The 19,614-nt window shown below is 42.1% G+C and overlaps 1 protein-coding gene across 1 annotated transcript; it reads right to left on the reverse strand.

Annotated features, from left to right (window-relative positions):
• Nucleotides 1–15,658: 15,658 nt before the first annotated feature.
• LOC136850337 (tropomyosin-1-like) lies at nucleotides 15,659–16,642 on the reverse strand. The gene has a single exon (XM_067123962.1). The coding sequence runs from the start codon at nucleotides 16,640–16,642 to the stop codon at nucleotides 15,659–15,661; it is 984 nt and encodes a 327-aa protein (XP_066980063.1).
• Nucleotides 16,643–19,614: the final 2,972 nt, after the last annotated feature.

Here is a 19,614-nt window from a genome sequence, read left to right on the forward strand (position 1 = left end):
TGCTTGGTCGTTTCAACTCCATAAAGACAACGCGTCTAAATAACCTGTCTGTTCATTGCAGTTCCCGCCTCATCAGGTATTCTAGATAGTTTGTGAAGGTTATTCTAGACGGTTTGTGAAGGTTATTCTAGACGGTTTATGAAGGTTATTGTACGCAATTTGTCAAGGTTATTCCAGACGGTTTGTGAAGGTTATTCTAGAGTTTGTGAAGGTTATTCTAGACGGTTTGTGAAGGTTATTGTAGACAGTTTGTGGAGGTTATTCCATACGGTTTGTGAAGGATATCTGTAGAAAGCTTGTGAAATTCTGTAAGGAGGTTAGCTAATACATGGACGATGCCGTTTTTTGTGAGTACCAGAAGACTGTCGATGGTATTAACAATGTCATCAGCTCCATATCTCAAATGCTGGGCCTATTCTAATAAGTGTTTTTCACATAAGAGATTTCCGACTTACCCATCAATCATAAATATCTGGAGACTTTCATATTGCTTGTATTTATAGGCAAAATATTTATCAGTTGACCCTTTATTATTCTATACGGTTTAATGTTTCAGCACAAATTATTGCCAAATATTCAGTGCAAAATGGTGATGCAATATGAAGAAAATGAAAGTGACTAGCATTCTCTCTCTCTCTCTCTCTCTCTCTCTCTCTCTCTCTCTCTCTCTCTCTCTCTCTCTCTCTCTCTCTGTATTCTATTTACTGAAAAACATTGCATTCACTTGAATTCAACACATGCTTTATTTTGTTAATTTGATGTGTAAACTTTCTAAGCTCATTTTTCAACCGGCTGAAATCTGACGCAACAGCTGACTCGTGAGAGAAAAATGAAATGTAACAATGAGTATTTAGAAAACAGGTGATTTTTTATGATACGATTAAAACCATTTTATTTTGTTTTTTTACAAAATTAAGATGTAAAGAAAACAAACACGAAAATATGTAATAAAAATTATCAGTCTTTATGGTAGGCGATAAAGAGTTAACCAAAACATACATTTTGGCCACTATAATAAAAAACAGAGTTTTTATAGTCATGTGACGAGGAAAATATAAATTCAGAATTCTTACAAAGATTTAAGCTGATAGAGATTAAACATTCATTTTGCAACATGTGGGAGGGGAGATACACAGAGGATCACGAATGGCAGCCATTTTGAATTAATCACTGAACGAGCTTTCAAGAAAATGACAATTCCATCTTAAGGTTCAACTGACAACATTGGAAATGTGCACTGCTCTACAAAAAAAAAAAAACAGTTCAACAGAAGTTTGTTCCACTGCACCTCAAATCGTCATTCCTTCTCTAAATTTCTATTCTTTTCTGCAATTTTTAAAATTTTTTTTGACATCTTTTCCTCAAATACCTGTCAAGCACGAGTTCTATCAATAAAGGTCAGAGAACAACTATCATATAGTCTCACACTAAGCACAAGGGGCAAAGAAAGTACCTTGAAAATGAATCGGGAAATCGAAGTAAGTCTGCAACAAAATTAACGTGCATTGTAGAATCATTGTCGGCATAACCTACGGGAACTAAGGACTGATTTAACAAAACACAAGCGAAGTTTTATACCTCATCTTACGGTTGTTTCAACTACAGTTGGCATAACTGTAAGAACCACAAATTCATTTGTCATACACACAATAGCGGAGAGACATCTGTACGTACGGCGTACTGCATACTAATTGTCAAATCCAAACGCCATGGCACTCAGAAAATATTGGATACTTCCATTTTTTCTCGAATGACTTGATATTTTCAGTTCTCCCAACATCAAGTGAGAGCTCATTGTAGAGTTTTGGGCCCGCAGAACAGAATGCTCTATAACGAACATTCGTTTTGCATCTTGACTCAAATGAGTTGAAACCATGTGCAACTAATAGGCTGTATTATGCGTAGCAAGTCTTTCAAAGGATGTTATGGGACAAACTCAAGTGTTACCTTATGAAAAACAAGTAAAAAATGCGCCGAAGTTTCTTCGGCGCAATCGAGTTTTCTGTACAGCGTTTGATGCTGCATGAAACTCTCAGCCGCGGCCCATGAAACTCTCAGCCGCAATTCAAGAAACTTTTAACTACGGCCTGGTGGTGGCCTTGTTGTTGGTACCTATAGCGGTGCCAGACGCACGATCGTGGCTAACTTTAACCTCAAATAAAATCAAAACTACTGAGGCTACAGGGCTGCAATTTGGTATATTTGATGATTGGAGGGTGGATGATCAACGTGCCAATTTGCAGCCCTCTAGCCTCAGTACTTTTTAAGATCTGAGGGCGGACAAAAGAAGTGCTGACGGACAGACAAATAGCCATCTTTATAAGTTTTCATTTACAGAAAACTAGAAAAGTAAAGGGGTCGGTATATTAAATCATGATGTTAGCATCTTGTCTCAAGTAGTTGGGGCTCGTTGTCGCTGGGACCTGTGTGATATTCTGCCAGGTATGCTGGAGAGGAGGACTGAGATATTCTGAGGAGTCGCGTGACAGCTATGGCAAGGTATTTTGTCCAGGTTTTTCTTCCAAAAAGGACAGACCGATTCATGAGCCGAAGGGTAACTATTAAAGGCCGTTTCATACTCCTTTTCAACTTACCTGTTGCTGCTCTAGGTTACCCAGTCCTGTGCTGTCACGGGCTCTTGCTCCTAGAGCAGCCCGTTAGATCTAACCGGTTCATTAGTCAGAGAACTTTTGTTCCCAAAGAGATCCTTTAATTTCTTTGTTTTTATTCTTTTTTTGCATTTCTTCATACTTAAGAGAACTTTTGTTACCAAAGAGATCCTTCAATTTCTTTGTTTTAATTCTTTTTTTGCATTTCTTCATACTTAATCAAAGCCTTTCAGAGGCGAAGCCCTCGCAAGAAGCCGTCCTTGCTGAATCGTCCTCGGAATAACAAGGCGCAGACTCAGAGAGCATAATTTTGTTTACCCCAGCGTCTCAAGTCTCAATCTCCGCCTATAACGTCATCACAGAAACCATTTCCATTCAAGATACAATTCCCCGAACCTTGGCTAACTCAATCGCTTAGATGACCTCGGATCATTTATCAAGCCTTCCCTCTTTCCTCCTTCTATTGCGTAATTGTTCTGGTTAACTTGGTGTCGTGGCCTCTTGTCCAGACATTCAGTCGGGAAAGTTTGTTCTCGTGAGAGCTGGCTAAGATCTTTCGTTTTCGCGTGGCCTCTCGAACTTACTCCGACTTTTTACTTAAATTTGGATGTGTATTTCTTCCTCTCGTGTTTTTTCTTTTGTCGTCTCGGGCTGTGATGTTGGGGGCCACCTCGTATTTTTGACGTCAGTCACCAGCATCCGTGAATTGGCGGGGCTGTTTACCCACTCAAAGACACAGCTATTAACTTCGCACGATTAGATTCGTAGCCTTCCGTCTTACCTCGACGTCTGTTCCTGTTTATTCCTTCTCCAGATATCTTTACCGGTATTCTGATTCCCACTTTCCGTAACCATATGATTTCCACTTCCCTCTGATTTCCACCTTCCCTCGTCGCCTTAATCCGCTAATCGCTCGGGATCCCTTCCGCGAATAAAGATTCCGTTCTGCCTTTGATGTTGCTGTTATTCGCGCACCGCCTTCACTTTTAATTCAGCGGGCCTCCTTTCATTTCCTCTCCCGTGCAGCAGCAGCAGCAACAGCAGGAGCAGCATGAGGCTGAATGCACACACACCCGTCGCTTTCCCACTGGCGTTATCAGACTGATACAGGCCATGAACACCGTTCAAAATGTTTGTAGTTCGGTTTGAGAGTGAACTCCCAAGACGGATGGAATTATGGGAAATGCTGAGAGAGAGAGAGAGAGAGAGAGAGAGAGAGAGAGAGAGAGAGAGAGCAAGAGAGACTGCAAAGTAATTGTCCAGGAGAGAGAGAGAGAGAGAGAGAGAGAGAGAGAGAGAAAGAAGAGATTGTAAAGAATGTAATTGTCAGAAGAGTGTCAGAGACAGAGAGAGAGAGAGAGAGAGAGAGAGAGAGAGAGAGAGAGAGAGAGAGAGAGAGAGAGAGAGAGAGAGAGACTGCAAAGTAATTGTCCAGGAGTAGAGAGAGAGAGGAGAGAGAGAGAGAGAGAGAGAGAGAGAGAGAGAGAGAGAGAGAGAGAGAATTGTAAGAAGTAATTGTTCAGAAGACAGAGAGAGAGAGAGAGAGAGAGAGAGAAAAATGTAATTGTCCAGAAGACAGAGAGAGAGAGAGAGAGAGAGAGAGAGAGATTGTAAAGAATGTAATTGTCCAGAAGAGAGAGAGAGAGAGAGAGAGAGAGAGAGAGAGAGAGAGAGAGAGAGAGAGAGAGATTGTAAAGAATGTAATTGTCCAGAAGACAGAGAGAGAGAGAGAGAGATGAGAGATTGTAAAGAAAGTAATTGTCCAGAAGAAGAGTAGAGAGTCAGAGAGAGAGAGAGAGAGAGAGACTGTAAAGAAGATTGTCCAGAGAGAGAGAGAGAGAGGAGAGAGAGAGAGAGATTGTAAAGAAAGTAATTGTCCAGAAGAGAGAGAGAGAGAGAGAGAGAGAGTTGTAAGAAAGTAATTGTCCAGAGAGAGAGAGAGAGAGAGAGAGATTGTAAAGAATGTAATTGTCCAGAGAGAGAGAGAGAGAATTGTCAGAAGACACAGAGAAGAAAGGAATTGTCAGGAGAGAGAGAGAGAGAGAGAGAGAGAGAGAGAGAGAGAGAGAAGAGAATTGAGAGAGAGAGAGAGAGAGAGAGAGAGAGAGAGAGAGAGAGAGAGAGAGAGAGATTGCAAAGAAAGTAATTGTCCAGGAGAGAGAGAGAGAGAGAGAGAGAGAGAGAGAGAGAGAGAGAGAGAGAGAGAGAGAGAGATTGTAAAGAATGTAATTGTCCAGAAGAGAGAGAGAGAGAGAGAGAGAGAGAGAGAGTCAGAAGTGCAAAGAAAGGAATTGTCCAGAGAGAGAGAGAGAGAGAGAGAGAGAGAGTGCAAAGAAAGTAATTGTCCAGAGAGAGAGAGAGAGAGAGAGAGAGAGAGAGAGAGAGAGAGAGAGAGAGAGAGATTGAAAGAATGTAATTGTCAGAAGAAGAGAGAGAGAGAGAGAGAGAGAGAGAGAGAGAGAGAGAGAGAGTGCAAAGAAAGCAATTGTCCAGGTGCAATGCAGCGGTGACAGTCAAGCGTTTCCACAAATTTCCCTTTGATGCGAAGTAAACGGCAAAGGAAATCAGTCAGCAATTCGAGAAGAAACTTCCCGAGTGAGGATGAGAATTCCTCGCCAAAACAGCCGGTTTTCAGATCACCCGCGACGACATCGACAGCATTTTTATCGTGCTCTGCCTCGCTTTTCATGCGAGACCTGAATATTTGTTTCCCGCGGAGTAAAAATCTGTTCGCGAAAATATCACAGGCAAAAGCACAGTCGTTATTTTAAGCTGGAGAGGAATCGAATTATTTTTACCGATGTTCGAGTGGCACGGGAAAAAGCAGCCAACATTTATCGATTTAACCCAAAAACGCAATAAACGAGAAAACCTTGCAACGTTAGTTTCAAGCGATAACTGATCACTTTCAATACTGAAAATAAAAGCGGAGAAGATACGGAAAAGGATGGCAAAAGTTCTTTGCTTCAGAAGTGCTTCAGAATGGCCACGCCGTTCATTTTTCAGGGTAAAAATCAGACTAAAATGTTGCAGCAGTTGTTTGGTTGACATATTATTGTAAGAATCAAGAAACAAATATGGTAAAACACTTGAGGAACGTGACGAAAACGAGGAGAAGGAATTAGAAAATATTTTGTTATAAGTTTCAGCCCTTGCGAGGGGACGGTGCAAGACGGGCATATATGCTGTACATATTATCTGATCTCTCCTGTGGCGTTCTCCTTCACTAATCTGAGACGCTGAACTGATTACAGCACTAAATGGAGTTAAAGTTGCCTTGCTTATGGTCAGACATTTCGGATTAACTCGTTCCGTGTTCATCTTATAGCAAAAAAAGTGCGCCGGAGTTTCTTCGGAGCAATCGAGTTTTCTGTACATCGTATAATCAAGGCCACCGACAATAGATCTATCTTTCCGTGGTCTCGGTATAATGCTGTACGAGCCGCGGCCAATGAAACATTAACCACTGCTCGGTGGTGGCCTGGCCCATATCGTTACCAGACGCACGATTATGGCTAATTTTAACCTTAAATAAAATAAAAACTACTGAGGCTAGAGGGCTGCAATTTGGTATGTTTGATGACCGGAGGGTGGATGATCAACATACCAATTATCAGCCCTCTAGCCTCAGTGGTTTTTAAGATCTGAGGACGGACAGAAAAATCTAGTGAAGCGATCGCGGGTAAAAAATCGAAAATTCAGCTGTGATTTGATTGTCTTCAACCTTGAAATTTGCTCTCCCATTTTCATAATTAGCAAAAAGAAAACGATTTTATGATTTTGCGGTGAACAAAGAGACCAATCGAAAAGTTATGACTCTTGAAAAATGTGCTCACATCTTTTACTGTAAGTATATATCTGCATTATATGAAGATATTAGCGCGCATCAGGTACGGATAGAGAGTGCAATAATTAAGACGGTGCCGGCTTTGCATTCATAAATGGTCATGAGAGGTGAATAATTAGGTCTGAGAACGATGCTGGGATTACTGCTTTACGTCTCTCTCTCTCTCTCTCTCTCTCTCTCTCTCTCTCTCTCTCTGTGACCCTGTGGCGCTTGAGATAGTGCAACAAACCGTTCATTTGTTTTTTGTGTGTGTGTTAATTCTGTAGTCTCTCTCTCTCTCTCTCTCTCTCTCTCTCTCTCTGACCTTGTGGTGCTTGGTAAAGTGTAAAAACCTTTCATTTGGTTTTTTGTGTGTTAATTCTGTACTCTCTCTCTCTCTCTCTCTCTCTCTCTTTCTGCGAGTATCTTTGAAATGCTCAGGATATACACGAGCAACAAAGCCAGATACATAACTTCAGCAGCTAATGTGAGAAAGAGCGGGAAAGATGACATGACTCAAGGTGCTGACGTCCACATTTTTATCACTGAGCCGGAGTAAGTTCTGGATGGCATTTTCAGGTCGCTGAAGACATCGGAACGTTTCATTTTTAAAATTTTCTGAAAAAGAAAACTATTATAGAGATGGCTATTTGTCTGTCCGTCCGCACTTTCTGTCCGCCCTCAGATCTTAAAAACTACTGAGGAGGCTAGAGGGCTGCAAATTGGTATGTTGATCATCCACCCTCCAATCATCAAACACACTAAATTGCAGCCCTCTGGCCCCCTCAGTAGTTTTTATTTTATTTAAGGTTAAATTTAGCCATGATCGTGCGTCTGGCAACGCTATAGGTACCAACAACACAGGCCACCACCGGGCCGTGGGTGAAAGTTTCATGGGCCGTGGCTGAGAGTTTCAAGGGCTGTGGCTGAGAATTTCATACAGTATTACACGCTGTACAGAAAACTCTACTGCGCCGAAGAGACTTCGGCGCATTTTTTAACTAGTTCAATGAAAAGATCCCTCCTCATGGGGTCAATGCTCCTTTCGAATACAGTAAAAGCTCAAAGCGGAATGGAAGCGCCCTTGGAAGAAAAGGACTTGCAAATATTGCAACGTCCCATGAACACAGTGAGCTTCTCATATTGAGCTCTGCTGGGGCCTCCTTGAGAGACTAGCTACGTTTTTCCTCAAAAACCGCTGTTACACGTTGTGTCAAATTTCAAGATTTCTGTGAATTATGAAAAATGTTAATGCTATTTGCAGACGAAGGTGAGAAATCTTAATTTGACCCTCTGACCTCACCGGCCTTAATGTTGACACAGATATACTCCGATAATGACCTTGATATGAAGGCTTAAAAAAAATGTTTCAGAAGAAGATTCCACTGGTCAAGCGTCTGAAAGACACGAGCAGCGAAGAAGAGGAAAAAGACGAGATAGAGGAAAGAGCCAAATGCGCCTCGCCTGCAACAGCAATTGAATATGACACTGGGTATCGCATGACATGGAAGCAATTAGGCAGAAGAGCAACACGGAAAGCACAATGCCTGTTTACAGGGGAGACTGATGCCCACAGTTTTGGTAACGAGTCGTTAAGGGCGAAAATTTCTAAAACCTTCGCATGGTCAAAAGCGACTACAAGAATTCCGTAGGGAAACATTATAGGAGCCTTATCAGCAGTGCTGGATTTTGGCGGAAATTCGTCCGAGAAACGGATGATGACGTCACACTCCGAAGATGACGGAAATGGCGAAAATTTTTCCTGCCATGTATATTCACATCGCCAGAGAGGAAAATGGCACTTGTAGAATGAAATTTTTATACCAAAATTTTGTATTTGCGTTTTTTAACCGCTTCTACATTTATGAATGGTTTACTGGTAATGAATTACATCTGGAATTGGGTCATCACTCACTGACTGCCTGGAGAGAGAGAGAGAGATGCGGAAAACTTGACGAACCAGAAACTTTGTTGTCTGTGGCCGATTTCCCAGATATCCTACCTCTATGAGGTAAGGCAATCGTACTTTCATGTATTTAACCCATTCATTAATAAGCCTTTATGAAACATCATTAATAATGGAATGAATTTACGTGATGTCTCAGACTTGACCAGATACTTTGTGAATAAGATATTGAGTTTCAAGTCGTGTAGCGCTTGTGTGAATTCTAGTGAAATATCGGTTAAACTTCCCGGTTCAATTCAGTTCTGAGAAAAGTCACTCGTTAGCGACTGACAACGAAATCATATCGAGCATTTTTACTTTTTTCTACGAACACAATATTAGTTATGGAATTTAGCATGGCTGAAAAGTATATCTTAGTTCAACCAGACCACTGAGCTGATTAACAGCTCTCCTAGAGAGGGCTGGCCCGAAGGATTAGATTTATTTTACGTGGCTAAGAACCAACTGGTTACCTAGCAACGGGATCTACAGCTTATTGTGGAATCCGAACCACATTATGACGAGAAATGAATTTCTATCATCAGAAATAAACTCCTCTAATTCTTCACTGGCCGGTCGGAGAGTCGAACGCTGGGCCATCAGCGTGCTAACCGAGAGCTCTACCCACCCCTCCAATGAAGAACTAGCATGGCTGAAATGTGTACCGCATCTTTTGAGTGCAATCAGGCTCTATCCTAAAGCTAGTCGGTCTACGATGGGACGAGAGAGATTCGAACAAGGCCATTAGAGCTGCTGTTTTCTAGTGATTGCTGCAGCCGCGACGAAAAACTGCAGAGAAGTAAGAAGGCGAGAGTGAGAATACGCAGTAAGATTTCATGAAAGGGCTCCTTTGAAAATAAACGTGAGTAAATTGAGGAGGTTATGGTGTACATTAATTAATATGGCCTTGTTCGAATCTCATGATTCTCATGCCGTCGTAGTCAGACTATAGCTGCACTATAGCAAAGACCACCGTGCTTTGCAGCTAAGCCCCGCCCACTGATTACGTCACGACCATTCCTTGAAGCTGATTGGTTGGCAATGGTTTCGAAAAGTTGGTTAATCTGTGGTTCTTTTCATCTTCATTTATTTTGCAATGGTTGTTTTACCGAACTAAAATAAGTTCTGCTGATTATCAAAAAGAAACGTTATATTATCCCCTGAAATAAAATCATAATACACATCTCCATAAAAATGGTAAAAAACAGGAAGATATGAATGGAGTCAGGAGTGCTCTGCAATGCTGCAATGTTGTGTTTCGTGCTATTGTTTAAATTGCATTGTTATTTTCCGTACGTAAAATAAAAGTTTATCATAATATTTTCAATAGTATTTCAATTTTCCTCGCATAAATTAAACATTTTTTGTACAAAAAAGTTGAAAATTGTACTCTTACTTGGCTGCAGAAACGTAGGTTCAGGGGCCTATTCTGCTTTAACGGATCATGGAACTACTGTATACTAGACTATATGCCACTAGACTATGCAGGATGCTGCGTATGCAACAGCTGCTTTTTATCTTTGCAAACTCGTGTTGCATAACTTGAATAATTGCTTTACATGTCTCTGGGATTGTGTGCCCCAAGAAACGACTACTGGCCAGCAACCTCTCGCACAGTGGCATTGGTTGTCTTGTACAGGCGCGCTTTTTATTTCTAGAAGAGGGGAGACCATGTATAATAATTCCATGTCGATCTGCTCGTACATTCTCCGGTAACTGAACCAGTCACAAGGATAAAGTTTCCATTCATTAAATAAATAAGCGTGAGATAATTCATTTCTCTTCTCAAACTATACATACATACATACATACATACACACACACACACACACACACACATATATATATGCATATATATATAATTATATAATTTATATAATTGCATTTCCTTCTCCTGTAATTTTCAAGAAATCTAATTTATCATAACCTCATTTCAGCGTCTAGTTGAAACTGACGACAAATACAATAAACTCCTTCAAGAACTCATCTGTCCTAAACTGGTAGCTGCCATGTTGCCCTTTCAGCGTCAGTAGGTTTAACTGTTAGTTGAGACTGAAGCTAAATCTATGAGATCACGGCATAGATGTGGAGACATGTCACCATCCACCTGAAGTAAAACGGCAAAGCCATGAACCTGGCAACGGCAGGTTGACAGTTGAGCTGGTCGAGAGAGGCCACCATGGACTCCAGTTTCCCACTTTTTGTCGGAGGAGAACACCATAGACAGTGAGGTTTACTCTCCGGTTCAGACGACCGGATCCAAAGGTGGGCAGAAATCCAGTTTCAATGCCAGAGGCAATGGGGAGTCTTTAAGAGGGCCTGACAGCAGTCACTGATTTCCTTAAGGAGACAGGCCACCATCCAAAAGGTGGGCAGAAATCCAGTTTTGACGATATAAGCAATGTTACCTATGTCCCAAACTGGTATACCCAACCTTAAGTGGCCCTGACAACTGCTGATCTCCTTAAGGAGACAGGCCACCATCCAAAAGGTGGGCAGAAATCCAGTTTCAATGACAGAGACAAAGTTGCCTATGCCTCGAACTGGTATACCCAGTCTTAAGTGAGCCTGACAGCTGCTGATCTCCTTAAGGAGACAGGCCACCATCCAAAAGGTGGGCAGAAATCCAGATTCGGTGACAGAGGCAAAGTTGCCTATGTCTCGAACTGGTATACCCAACCTTAAGTGGCCCTGACAACTACTGATCTCCTTAAGGAAACAGGCCACCATACAAAAGGTGGGCAGAAATCCAGTTTCGATGGTGACAGAGGCAATGTTGCCTATGTCTCGAAACTGGTATACCCAACCTTAAGTGGCCCTGACAGCTGCTGATCTCCTTAAGGAGACAGGCCACCATCCAAAAGGTGGGCAGAAATCCAGATTTCCATGACAGAGGCAAAGTTGCCTGTCTCGAACTGGTATACCCAACCTTAAGTGGCCCTGACAGCTGCTGATCTCCTTAAGGAGACAGGCCACCATCCAAAAGGTGGGCAGAAATCCAGTTTCCATGACAGAGGCAAAGTTGCCTATGTCTCGAACTGGTATACCCAACCTTAAGTGGCCCTGACAACTGCTGATCTCCTTAAGGAGACAGGCCACCATACAAAAGGTGGGCAGAAATCCAGATTCGGTGACAGAGGCAAAGTTGCCTGTCTCAAACTGGTATACCCAACCTTAAGTGGCCCTGACAACTGCTGATCTCCTTAAGGAGACAGGCCACCATCCAAAAGGTGGGCAGAAATCCAGTTTCGATGACAGAGGCAAAGTTGCCTATGTCTCGAACTGGTATACCCAACCTTAAGTGGCCCTGACAACTGCTGATCTCCTTAAGGAGACAGGCCACCATCCAAAAGGTGGGCAGAAATCCAGTTTCGATGACAGAGATGTTGCTGTGTCTCAAACTGCCCAATGTCTGACGCCACTCAAAAATAGAAATCTCTGTATACCCAACCATCCAAAGGTGGGTTACTGAAATCCAGTTTCAGTGGCTATGTCTCTGACAGTGGCTGACTGTTACTGATCTCCTTAAGGAGACAGGCCACCATACAAAAGGTGGGCAGAAATCCAGTTTCGATGACAGAGGCAAAGTTGCCTATGTCTCGAACTGGTATACCCAACCTTAAGTGGCCCTGACAACTGCTGATCTCCTTAAGGAGACAGGCCACCATCAAAAGGTGGGCAGAAATCCAGTTTCGATGACAGAGGCAAAGTTGCCTATGTCTCGAACTGGTATACCCAACCTTAAGTGGCCCTGACAACTGCTGATCTCCTTAAGGAGACAGGCCACCATCCACAAAGGTGGGCAGAAATCCAGTTTCAATGACAGAGGCAAAGTTGCCTATGTCTCGAACTGGTATACCCAACCTTAAGTGGCCCTGACAGCTGCTGATTTCCTTAAGGAGACAGGCCACCATACAAAAGGTGGGCAGAAATCCAGTTTCGATGACAGAGGCAAAGTTGCCTATGTCTCGAACTGGTATACCCAACCTTAAGTGGCCCTGACAGTTGCTGATTTCCTTAAGGAGACAGGCCACCATACAAAAGGTGGGCAGAAATCCAGTTTCGATGACAGAGGCAAAGTTGCCTATGTCTCGAACTGGTATACCCAACCTTAAGTGGCCCTGACAGCTACTGATCTCCTTAAGGAGACAGGCCACCATCCAAAAGGTGGGCAGAAATCCAGTTTCAATGACAGAGGCAAAGTTGCCTATGTCTCGAACTGGTATACCCAACCTTAAGTGGCCCTGACAACTTCTGATCTCCTTAAGGAGACAGGCCACCATCCAAAAGGTGGGCAGAAATCCAGTTTTGATGACAGAGGCAATGTTGCCTATGTCTCGAACTGGTATACCCAACCTTAAGTGGCCCTGACAACTACTGATCTCCTTAAGGAGACAGGCCACCATCCAAAAGGTGGGCAGAAATTCAGTTTCAATGGCAAAGGCAAAGTTGCCTATGTCTTGAACTGGTATACCCAACCTTAAGTGGCCCTGACAGCTGCTGATTTCCTTAAGGAGATAGGCCATCATCCAAAAGGTGGGCAGAAGTCCAGCTTCCATGACAAAGGAAAAGTTGCCTATGTCTCAAGCTGGTATACCCAACCTTAAGTGGCCCTGACAGCTGCTGATTCCCTTAAGGAGACAGGCCACCATCCAAAAGGTGGGCAGAAATCCAGCTTCCATGACAAAGGCAAAGTTGCCTATGTCTCAAACTGGTATACCCAACCTTAAGTGGCCCTGACAGCTGCTGATTCCCTTAAGGAGACAGGCCACCATCCAAAAGGTGGGCAGAAATCCAGATTCAATGACAGAGGCAAAGTTGCCTATGTCTTGAACTGGTATACCCAACCTTAAGTGGCCCTGACAGCTGCTGATCTCCTTAAGGAGACAGGCCACCATACAAAAGGTGGGCAGAAATCCAGCTTCAATGACAGAGGCAATGTTGCCTATGTCTCGAACTGGTATACCCAACCTTAAGTGGCCCTGACAGCTGCTGATCTCCTTAAGGAGACAGGCCACCATACAAAAGGTGGGCAGAAATCCAGATTCAATGACAGAGGCAATGTTGCCTATGTCTCGAACTGGTATACCCAACCTTAAGTGGCCCTGACAGCTGCTGATCTCCTTAAGGAGACAGGCCACCATACAAAAGGTGGGCAGAAATCCAGTTTCGATGACAGAGGCAATGTTGCCTATGTCTCGAACTGGTATACCCAACCTTAAGTGGCCCTGACAGCTGCTGATCTCCTTAAGGAGACAGGCCACCATCCAAAAGGTGGGCAGAAATCCAGATTCGGTGACAGAGGCAAAGTTGCCTATGTCTCGAACTGGTATACCCAACCTTAAGTGGCCCTGACAACTGCTGATCTCCTTAAGGAGACAGGCCACCATACAAAAGGTGGGCAGAAATCCAGATTCGGTGACAGAGGCAAAGTTGCCTATGTCTCGAACTGGTATACCCAACCTTAAGTGGCCCTGACAGCTGCTGATCTCCTTAAGGAGACAGGCCACCATACAAAAGGTGGGCAGAAATCCAGATTCGGTGACAGAGGCAAAGTTGCCTATGTCTTGAACTGGTATACCCAACCTTAAGTGGCCCTGACAACTGCTGATCTCCTTAAGGAGACAGGCCACCATACAAAAGGTGGGCAGAAATCCAGATTCAATGACAGAGGCAAAGTTGCCTATGTCTCGAACTGGGATACCCAACCTTAAGTGGCCCTGACAGTTACTGATCTCCTTAAGGAGACAGGCCACCATCCAAAAGGTGGGCAGAAATCCAGATTCAATGAGACAGAGGCAATGTTGCCTATGTCTCGAACTGGTATACCCAACCTTAAGTGGCCCTGACAGCTGCTGATCTCCTTAAGGAGACAGGCCACCATACAAAAGGTGGGCAGAAATCCAGATTCAATGACAGAGGCAAAGTTGCCTATGTCTCGAACTGGTATACCCAACCTTAAGTGGCCCTGACATCTGTTGATCTCCTTAAGGAGACAGGCCACCATCCAAAAGGTGGGCAGAAATCCAGATTCAATGACAGAGGCAAAGTTGCCTATGTCTCGAACTGGTATACCCAACCTTAAGTGGCCCTGACAGCTGCTGATCTCCTTAAGGAGACAGGCCACCATACAAAAGGTGGGCAGAAATCCAGACTCGGTGACAGAGGCAAAGTTGCCATGTCTCGAACTGGTATACCCAACCTTAAGTGGCCCTGACAGCTACTGATCTCCTTAAGGAGACAGGCCACCATCCAAAAGGTGGGCAGAAATCCAGATTCAATGACAGAGGCAATGTTGCCTATGTCTCGAACTGGTATACCCAACCTTAAGTGGCCCTGACAGCTGCTGATCTCCTTAAGGAGACAGGCCACCATCCAAAAGGTGGGCAGAAATCCAGATTCAATGAGAGAGGCAAAGTTGCCATGTCTCGAACTGGTATACCCAACCTTAAGTGGCCCTGACAGCTGCTGATCTCCTTAAGGAGACAGGCCACCATACAAAAGGTGGGCAGAAATCCAGATTCGGTGACAGAGGCAAAGTTGCCTATGTCTCGAACTGGTATACCCAACCTTAAGTGGCCCTGACAACTGCTGATCTCCTTAAGGAGACAGGCCACCATACAAAAGGTGGGCAGAAATCCAGCTTCAATGACAGAGGCAAAGTTGCCTATGTCTCGAACTGGTATACCCAACCTTAAGTGGCCCTGACAACTGCTGATCTCCTTAAGGAGACAGGCCACCCAAAAGGTGGGTAGAAATACATGAAAGGTGGGCAGAGGCTAAACCAGATTCGAAATGCAGGAAATTACAAGTTGGTTGACTGGTCGTTTGTTGGTGCTGTTCCGTCACATTCCAAGGGTCGTTGAGATCGCCTTGGCCCAGTCGATGAGGTTGGCTGGAGGATGGGTGTTTGGGAGGTGGGGGGGCCTCCCGTTGGGGGAACGGGGTGGGGGATACAGCAGCCAACACCCATCCCAAAGCCAACCCCATCGTATGGGCGAAGTAGATCGCACTGGCTCCGGAACACGACGCAGCAGCATCAACTCACAGCCAGTCAAAATTCTTCAGTCTTGGTTGTTCCTCCTTTTCGTTTCTTCTTGCCTTCCTTTAATTTTCCTCCTCTTCGTTTTCTTCATCATATTCTCAGCTCCTTTACACGACAATCCAACAAATCATCATGGTTCTTTATTACATTGTTCCTCTTCAGTCGAAAATCTTCTGTCCCAATTCAGATTCGATCAGCTTCTGCTTCCAGTACTTCTCGCCGATGAAGAACTTCTACCTGCGTCCTCTCCTGCGTACTTTTTTCTTCCGTTTTTTTTCAGTCGTGCTTGTGCCTGACTCCAAGCTATCTTCCGCCAGTTTCAACCTTCCTGTTACTTTCTTAAACTCGACTTCCTTTCCTTTCTGTTGTATTCCAGATTGATCTGCTAGTTCAGGGGTCTTGTCTCTGAGAACCTTGGGACTCTCTTCAACCAGAGCATTATTCTTATTTTCACTTACTACAGAATTATTCACTGAGGCCATTTCCCGCTCTCTTTCAGATAATTTCTGCTTCAGGTTTTCATTTTCCCGTTGCAGCAACTGAACTCGATCTTCCAGCGTAGCTAACTTCCTCTGTGCCTCATTCCCATGATTTTTTTCTTCGAGTTTTGTGATCACCTGTTTCAGTTTTTTCCTTTCCGTTTCGTGGGCCTTGACTTTCTCTTCCAGGTAACCGCAATAAAAATCGTTGTCCGATGCTTGACTCCGCAGCTCTTCCAGTTTTTCTCGGTTCCTCTTGCATTCTTGATCTTTTTCTGCGAGTCGCTCCTTTAGATTGTCTACTTCCATTCCTTTCTGGATTAAGGCTTCTTCATACTCTTCAATTTTCTTTTTCATCTCGTTGTTCAGATCATCATTCCTCTGGGTAAGAGCTGCTTCATCATTCTTCCTCTGGTCGATTTCACGAAGGAGACTCAGGTTTTTCTCCTCAGCCTCCTCCTTCCGCGCCTCCTTCAGCAGGCAGATCATTTCCGTAGCGTCGTCAACGTCATCTTCCAGTCGTGCGATAGCGTCTCGAGCATGTCGGCCGGTCTTCTTTTCCTCCATGTACAAGTTTCCAAGAATTCCTCCGAGAAGAAGAGCCATCGCATTTTGACCAATAAAACATCCAAGATCTTGGAGAACGTTTCCATTTACAAAAGATAATATCACTGATCCAGGACGGATCAGAGCCAGCAAGTTGCTCACAACAAAATTAACTGTGCCAAATACAGACATGGTTAACTTTCTTTCGACCTGATCGAAGTGCTAGAATCAGAAAAGGCCACTGAGCTTCGGGAATTCCAAAGGTCGTTATTTCGGCTTCAGCGATTCTCTCTTCTGGAGATTCCTCACGGAGCCTTCGAAGGCACTTGGAGAAATTGAGGGAATGGTGTAAGAGGCTCCTGAAGACGTCGACGGATTCAGAGATCGTGTGAATGAAGACGGCCGTGAAGATGAAAAAATAAATGTCTTCGACGGACAAGTAACTGAAAAGTAAGTTAGAACTTTTATCTTTTCAATCACAGTTGATTAGAAAACAAAAAGAAAATTAAGAAATAAAAATTAGATAAAAAACAAGTATTTAAGCTATTTTGATGAGAGAAGTCTAAATTTCTTTAGTTCACTTACACACACACACACACACACACACACACACACATATATATATATATATATATATATATATATATATATATATATATATATATATATATATATATATATATATATATATGTGTGTGTGTTGTTATAATTCTTTTTGGGTGTATGTTATCCTCGAGATAGAGTGAACTGGATGTTATACAACATTTGTAGCTTAATATTTGTGAATACATACATATATATATATATTATATATATATATATATATATATATATATATATATATATATATATGTATATATTTATAAATATTATATAATACACACACATATATATATATGTGTGTGTATATTTATAAATATATATATATGTATATTTAGCTTCGTTGCAGTACTAGATATCTTTTTAGTTTTTATGACAGGTAAGATGTCCCTCCAAAAAACAGAAAGTCATCACGATCATCCGTTCCAGAGTAAACTCAAGAGTTTCACTGCAACTCAGGCCTTTTTCAGTCACTCACTAAATTCCAGCGCAACGGAACCTGTACTGTACATTATTGCTCCTAAATAAATCCTTGAAAGACGGAATATACTTCTGTCGGTGATGTGGTCAGGTTGAGGAAATCTGTTTATTTCTAGGTATTGCAAAATCTTATTTAGAACATAAAAATAATTGCATACTTCTAGGTATTGCAAAATCTTATTTAGAACATAAAAATAATTGCATACTAGTTATATAATGACTCGCCAGTCTAGGTTGAGTATTGGTGATTATTGATGGAATAACAAACTTCTGCATGTTGCAATTATGCATTATTAATAATGACTTTTAGCATAATGAAAGTGAAATAAATTATATATATATATATATATATATATATATATATAGGTAGTCTATATCCTAAAACTAGTACTAGGTCTAATCATACAGAAATTGACTTTCTTCCGTTGATAAACTTTATTAAAATGGTAAACAAGCTTTAAAAATCATGTAATTTCAGGTATATCAAGAATCTGTTGAGAGTGCACTAATCATCACTAAGTATTTGCGTGCTGACATCCTGACTTTAATTTGAGCAGAGACAATACTGTCAACCACTAGTGAATAAGGTAAATGAATAATATATATATATATAATATTAAATATGCACATATATACTGTTTCTCAAACGCGTTTGCATGAGTTTTCTGATCAATTCTTGTGAATTATCAAATATATTAGAAATTGTTGCTTACAAATTTCCCTTGGAAAGATATAGAAATGTTTTACTTTGGTAAAAACTTTCAAAGTGATTCTCTCGGGGAACTATGCTTGTTTTCATAAATTTTTACAGCAGTTTATTATTTTGCTGTAAAACTAAAATGGACATAAATACTTCGATTGTTTTGCTTGATCTCTTGGATGTACACTTCTTATCAAGTGGCAATATTGTGTAGAGCAGAGGTTCAACATTCTTCTTAGCAAGTGGTAATATACTGGCTATTGTGGAGCAAGAGCCCGTGCCAGCACTGCCAACGCTACTAGTGAAACATAAACTAATACCATTAAAACTGCCATCCGCTCTATTACCAAAACTTACACAAATGGAAAATATACAACTGCTACTGTCATTAACACTATTATGACTGCTAGTATCACTATCGCTACTATCACAGTAACTGTCATTAGTATTATCATCACTACTGCTAACCCCAGTATCACATATTACTGTAGTGACTGTCCCATTTATCCAGGTATTACTGTACTGACTCTCGCATTCATCCAGGTATTACTGTAGTGACTGTCCCGTTTATCCAGGTATTACTGTACTGACTGTCCCGTTTATCCAGGTATTACTGTACTGACTGTCCCATTTATCCAGATACTACTGTATTGACTGTCCCATTTATCCAGATACTTACTGTTTAACTGTCCCATTTATCCAGGCAATTACTGTATTTGACTCATTTATCCAGGTATCACTGTACTGACTGTCCCTTTTATCCAGGTTTACTGTACTGACTGTCCTGTTTATCCAGGTATTTTTGTACTGACTGTCCCATTTATCCAGATACTACTTAACAAAAACAGTCCCATTTATCCAGGTATTACTGTACTGACTCTCATTTATCCAGGTATTACTGTACTGACTGCCTCTTTTATCCAGGTATTACTTATTTTTTGACTGTCTAAGTTTATCCAATTATTACTGTGCTGACTGTCCCATTTATCCAGGTATTACTGTACTGACTGTTCATTCATCCAGGTATTACTGTACTGACTGTCTCATTTATCCAGGTATTACTGTACTGACTGTCCCATTTATCCAGGTATTACTGAACTGACTGTCCCGTTTATCCAGGTATTACTGTATTGACTGTTTATATTTTATCCAGGTATTACTGTACTGACTCTCATTTATCCAGGTATTACTGTACTGACTGTCCCTATTTATCCAGGTATTACTGTACTGACTGTATATATTTATCCAGGTATTACTGTACTGACTCTCATTTATCCAGGTATTACTGTACTGACTGTCCCATTTATCCAGGTATTACTGTACTGACTGTCCCGTTTATCCAGGTATTACTGTACTGACTGTCCCTTTTATCCAGGTATTACTG

The sequence above is a fragment of the Macrobrachium rosenbergii genome, chromosome 22 (genome assembly GCF_040412425.1).
Source record: "Macrobrachium rosenbergii isolate ZJJX-2024 chromosome 22, ASM4041242v1, whole genome shotgun sequence".
Lineage (NCBI taxonomy): Eukaryota > Metazoa > Arthropoda > Malacostraca > Decapoda > Palaemonidae > Macrobrachium > Macrobrachium rosenbergii.